Consider the following 5,378-nt stretch of genomic DNA (forward strand, 5'->3'; position numbering starts at 1 on the left):
TGGCGCAGGATAGAGCAGGGTTTAGGGCTGTTGTGCATAGGGTCGCTATGAGTCGGAAACGACTCAACGGCACATAACAACAACAACAACAACATGGAATTCCCACTCTTGTCAGTATTGTCTATAACCTGTAATCTACATCATTGAATGCCTCTGCATAGTCAATAAAATACAAGTAAAAATCTCTCTAGTTTTCTCTACTTTCAGCCAAGATTCAGCTAACAACAAAGATATCAATAAAGACATCCTTCATGCCTTTTCTGAATCCAGCTTCAGTTTTAGCAGGTCCCTGTCGATGTCCTGTCCCAGCTGTTTTGTAGAATCTTCAACAAGATTTTACTTCCACGTGATATTAACAATTTTTAAATAATTTCCACATTTAGGAGTACATATTTAAGGAGAAATTTATATGCCCACCTTCCCTCAATATTTTATAAACATGTTCTGTTCACTTCTTTTGTATCATGTGCATGTTATGCCTTCTCTGCAGAACGTTTTCTTCCTTTCTCTAGATACCTATACAGAGCTGACTTAACACCTTCAGAAATTCTCCATTATTCTGACTCGTCTAACTCTTGACCATCCTAAGCTCTGCCAGGCTGTTGTTAGCTGCAGTTTGAGTCAGATATTACTCACGGCAACTTTCTATGTAGTCGGCTCCTGTCCCTGGCAATCTAATATATATAAAACACAATGAAACACATTTTCTGAGTCCACTGTTTGACATGTTACAGTCACCAAGTCCACTTACCTCATGGAGAGTTTCCCTCATTTTCAGTGACCCTCTGTTGTGTACTGCTGAGTCAGCATCAACCCAGTGCTGACCGACTCTCTGGTGGGTTTTCTGAGGCAGTAAATCTCACTGGAGGAGACGGCCCATCCTTCTCCCACAGAGCAGACGGTGGATTTGAACCGTGTGCGTTTGGGTTGGGAGCACAGCTCCTTACCATTAGGCCACCAGAGCTCCTCACCAACCCTCTACATCATCAAATATGATGTCCTTTTCTAGTGATTGGTCTTGATGACACATCCAAAGTAAGCCAGAAGTCTCTCTTTGCTCTAAGAAACACTTCTGCTCATCGGTCTGCAGTAGGCATTTAAAGTTATAATCAGTTAACAGCTTATCATATTTTAATAGTTTGAATGTGTTAACTGTTCTTTAATATTTTATATGTGTAATACTACAAGTTGTGCTGCAATCCCAAAAGCACGTAGTTTGAGGCCACCAGCTGCTCCATGCTCCATGCTCCATGGGAGAAGGACGGACAATCTCCTCCTGTGCGATTAACCGTCTCTGAAAACCTGCCGAGGGTCAGCTATGAGTCGGTTCCAACTCCATGGTACACAACAACAACAACAACTGGAAATAATAAATTGATACAAATCACTATAAATGCTCTTGAACTTTTATAAGCATTAAGATTATGTAGCTTTTTCTTGGACTAAAAGGAAATCAGCATTTCTTGTATTATTTTCAAAATATTAATGTGTACAAATATACAGCCCTCAATTCAAGAAATGGAAGAATATAATAATGGCAAGGTAATTCACCTATTTTAGAAAACATTTGCTGATTGATCACTCACTCGTTGCCACCTAGTCCGAATCAACTCATTGCCGACCCTCCAGCAGATTTTCGGAGGCTGTAAACTGCACAAGAGGAAACTGACTTCCGAGGAGCAGCTAATGGATCTGAACTGTCAGGGAGATGCCACCTTTGCCTAAGCAGCATAACTTCCTATGGGCCAGCCCACCAGAGCTCGCTGTGATTCCCCACGGAGTCAGGTAGAGTAGAAATTACTCAGAATATGGAAATAGATAGGTAGAGTTGTTAACTACAGAAATCCATAGCAGTTGTTGGGTTTCTACACTGAATCAAATATAATGTCTTCCTATTTGCCTGGGTAACATAACTCTTAAGAGCTTGGCAGCTAAACAAAAGGATCTTGCAAATAACACAAATCTGATCTTTTCACTGCCCTGCTTAAAACTCTGCTTTCCACTTGCCCAGAATATCCACACTAATTGTACATTGCTTAAGACTCCTCCTAACTCCTTAAGACTCCTCTCACCCTTTCAAGCCTCCTGTTTCAACAACTCCTGTTGTTCTGTGTCATCGAGTCGCCTGTGACTCACAGCTATGCACATTAACTCTGAACCCTGTTCTATCCTGAGCCGGTTTTATCTTCTCCAACAGACCTAATCCCATTTCTCCAGTCACTGTGTCAGTCCATCTCATCCTGGGTCTTCCTCTCCTGTGCTGTCCCTCCACCCTTCCAAACATGATGTTCTCCTCCAAGGACTGGTCCCTCCTGGCCACTTGCCCATAGTTTGTGAGATAGAGCTTAAAAATCCTCACCTCCAGAGAGCAGCCTGGTCTCACCCTTTCCAGGACAGACCTAGTTGTTCTCTTGGCAGTCCACGGTATATTCAACACTCTTCTCCAGTACCACAACTCAAAGGCATCAATTCTTCTTCTATAATCCCTAGTCATTGTCCAGCTCTCTGATGCATAGCAAGCAAGTACAAATGCAAAGACCATGGTCTGCGTCAGGTGCACCTTAGTCTCCAGACTGACACCATTACTCTTCATTACTCCTACCTCACATCTATTAAGGGAGCTCTGGTGGCATTGTCCATGTGTAGCTGCGCTGCTAACCCAAGGGCTGTACCTTTCTGACGGTTCAAATCCACCAGCAGCTCCATGAGAAAAAGACAGAAAATCACCACCCATGTAATGTACAGCCTTGGAAACTCTCTGGAGGGTCTGCTAGGAGTGGATTCTGACTCGGTGTCAAAGAGGGAGTGAATATCGACTCACTGAAGAGATCACCAGGTTGGCACACTTCCTGTAAGGTTTTCAGTTGATTGGCCTCCATCTGCATTTCTCTTTCATAACCCTCCGCAGGCTTACTACTTCTCTGGGTTTTTTTGTTGCTGTTTAGACTAACTTCTCTTAAGAGGTTCAAGTCACTGCTGAATTTCAGTTTCTATTATTACAAGAGCCTTGAAAATAACTTAGGCTCAGTATCTTTTTGCATGAGTGCAAAAAGTTAGATGAATCACTTTCTCGCGCGGGCTTGTTTCGGGATTCACAAGGGCATGCTTGATACACTGATTCCCAGACAGCAGGGAGAAAGGCTGTCCAGGCTGGGATGACAGAGCCGCACTACGCTGCATGGGGCGATTAATAATACATCTCAGCATTACTGATTCTAGCACGCGTCCTCACACAATACACGCACCTATAAGTGTGTGCTGAACGCTTCTCTTGGAAACAGAGATGAATGGTTATCTTGATAACCCCAGTATTTTTTTCCCCTCTGATCCCCAAAGCCCAGGAGACCGCCTGCTCGCCCTCAGTTTATGCTAACTACTCCGGTATCAAAATGAGCCACGCCCCCCACCATATACTTTAAATCAAAGCTCAGACTCCAGGCTTCCTAGAGTCAAAAGCGGTTACAGACTCGTTATTATAGGAAACTACTGACCTACACTAACTGCGGGGCGTCCCCGGCGCTCTCTGCATTCCCCCAACACGATGCCCGGGACCCGGCACCCGGGGGCGCGTGCTCAACACCCTACATCCTCTGTTTAGTTCAATTAAACCTGCTAGAAAAGCGGCTCGGCTTCGAGCCCCGGACAGATCCCGCTCCGCACCCCGAGTGCAAGCCGAGTCCTCGGCCGCTCGCGCATCCCGGGCCCGGGTCACCCTCCACCCGCGCCCGCTCGAGTCCGCGGCCCCGGCCTCACTCACTGTTCTTGAGGAAGCGCTCCTCGTGCAGCACGGCGATGGCGTTGACGCAAAGCAGGGCGGCCTGCAGCAGCGAGTACAGGGTGAAGGCCATGGCCGCCCGGAGCCGCCCTGGACACCAACCGCTTCCAATCCCGCCGCCGCCGCTGCCGCCGGGGACGTGGCGCCGCCACCACCACTGCGCTCGCCTACGGCGGCCGGACGGGCCCAAAAGGACCCGGCCTCGACGGCTCCGCCTCCAGCCGACCAAGAACCGCCCCGCGCTGACGTCAACGGGCGTGCCCGCTCGACTGCCTGGACGTGCGCTGTCCAACACGGTGGCCACGTGGGGCCACTGAACACTGGGAATGTGGCTGGTTTGGATTAAGAGGTGTCGTTCGTGTACAATACAAGCCACATTCCAAAACTTTTCTAAGAAAACTAGAAAATCTCAATAATTATTTAAGTTGATGATGGGTTGGAATGATAGCATGTTGGATATTTGTGGCTACATAAAGCACACAAAGCTCTGTAACTAAAAGCTGAACAATGAATAAGGATGACAGAAGAATCCGTGCCTTTAAGTTGTCGGAGAAGAGTACTGAGCATTCCATGGACTGCCAGAAGTACACACAGAGTCTGTGTTGGAAGAAGTGTAACTGGGGTGCGCCTTACAGGCAAGAAAGGGGAAGCTTCATCTCATACTTTGGGCATGTTCCCAGGAGAGGCTATTTCTTGGAAAGGGACATCACACTTGGAAAGGTAGAGAGCGAAAGAGAGGAAGACCCTCAATGAGATGGATTGGCCCAGTGGACACAGCAATGGACTCAATTATTTAAAAGATGATGAGGATGGCACAGTATAGGACAGGGTTCAAACCTGGTGTTTATGAGTCGTCCTCGATGGCACCTAACAGCAACAACATGATGCTGAACAGTTTCAGCACCTGGTAATTTACTTCTTTTTGAGAAACAACCAAGGAAAATTCAGGACCAGGCAGTATTTAGTTCTGTAGTATATTGATGGGGTTTTCCTGCAGGAGGTGCTGATCCAGTGACAGCTAATACCATGTCATTTATTAATTATCTCCTGTGCAGACACTTCCTAAACTTCTCAGATTCTCTAAGATAAAAGAGGAAAGCATTATATTCTGCCCCAGAAATTACTTTGGAAAACCTGCAAATTATGACTGCTGGAGAAACATTGACCAGAAGCAAGAAAAGACTCATTGGTTAAGCTCCCAAGAAGAAATTAAGCTTAAATGGGCCAGAAAGTTAGAGCCTACAGGGAAGAAGAGATACAGCTTTCCTCCAGATACACATAAACAATGTCTCCAGTATCTGCTCCTGAGTATAAATCAAGCCCAAGAGGCAGAGTGTAAAACAAATGGAGTAAAAGAAGCAAGGAGGTATTAAGAAATTCTCCACTTTTGCAATTTCCAGAAAACTCAGTTGCAGTAATGGGGAATGAATTGTTGTTCTAGAGAGTGACAGCAGTGACCAGTCCAAGATTCCACACTAGGCTGGGGGAGGGCGTAAAGGGAGTCAATGGAGACACCACAGGGCATACAGCGGAGGGAGGAGTGAAAACTTCCCGGAGCCACACCCTCGCGTTGCCACTGGGTTACTCACATGATCTAGTTCTT

At 46.3% G+C, this 5,378-nt stretch overlaps 1 protein-coding gene across 1 annotated transcript in view; it reads right to left on the minus strand.

Moving 5' to 3' along the window:
* Positions 1 to 3,848, minus strand: part of IER3IP1 (immediate early response 3 interacting protein 1) — an 11,660-nt gene extending 7,812 nt beyond the window's left edge. The window contains exon 1 of the mRNA XM_006891695.1: positions 3,758 to 3,848. Coding sequence (XP_006891757.1) covers positions 3,758 to 3,848 — 91 coding nt within the window. The remainder of the gene's footprint in view (positions 1 to 3,757) is intronic.
* Between the last annotated feature and the right edge of the window lie 1,530 nt (positions 3,849 to 5,378).

The sequence above is a fragment of the Elephantulus edwardii genome, unplaced genomic scaffold (genome assembly GCF_000299155.1).
Source record: "Elephantulus edwardii isolate Elephantulus edwardi_28Jun2011 unplaced genomic scaffold, EleEdw1.0 scaffold00103, whole genome shotgun sequence".
In the NCBI taxonomy this organism is placed as follows: domain Eukaryota; kingdom Metazoa; phylum Chordata; class Mammalia; order Macroscelidea; family Macroscelididae; genus Elephantulus; species Elephantulus edwardii.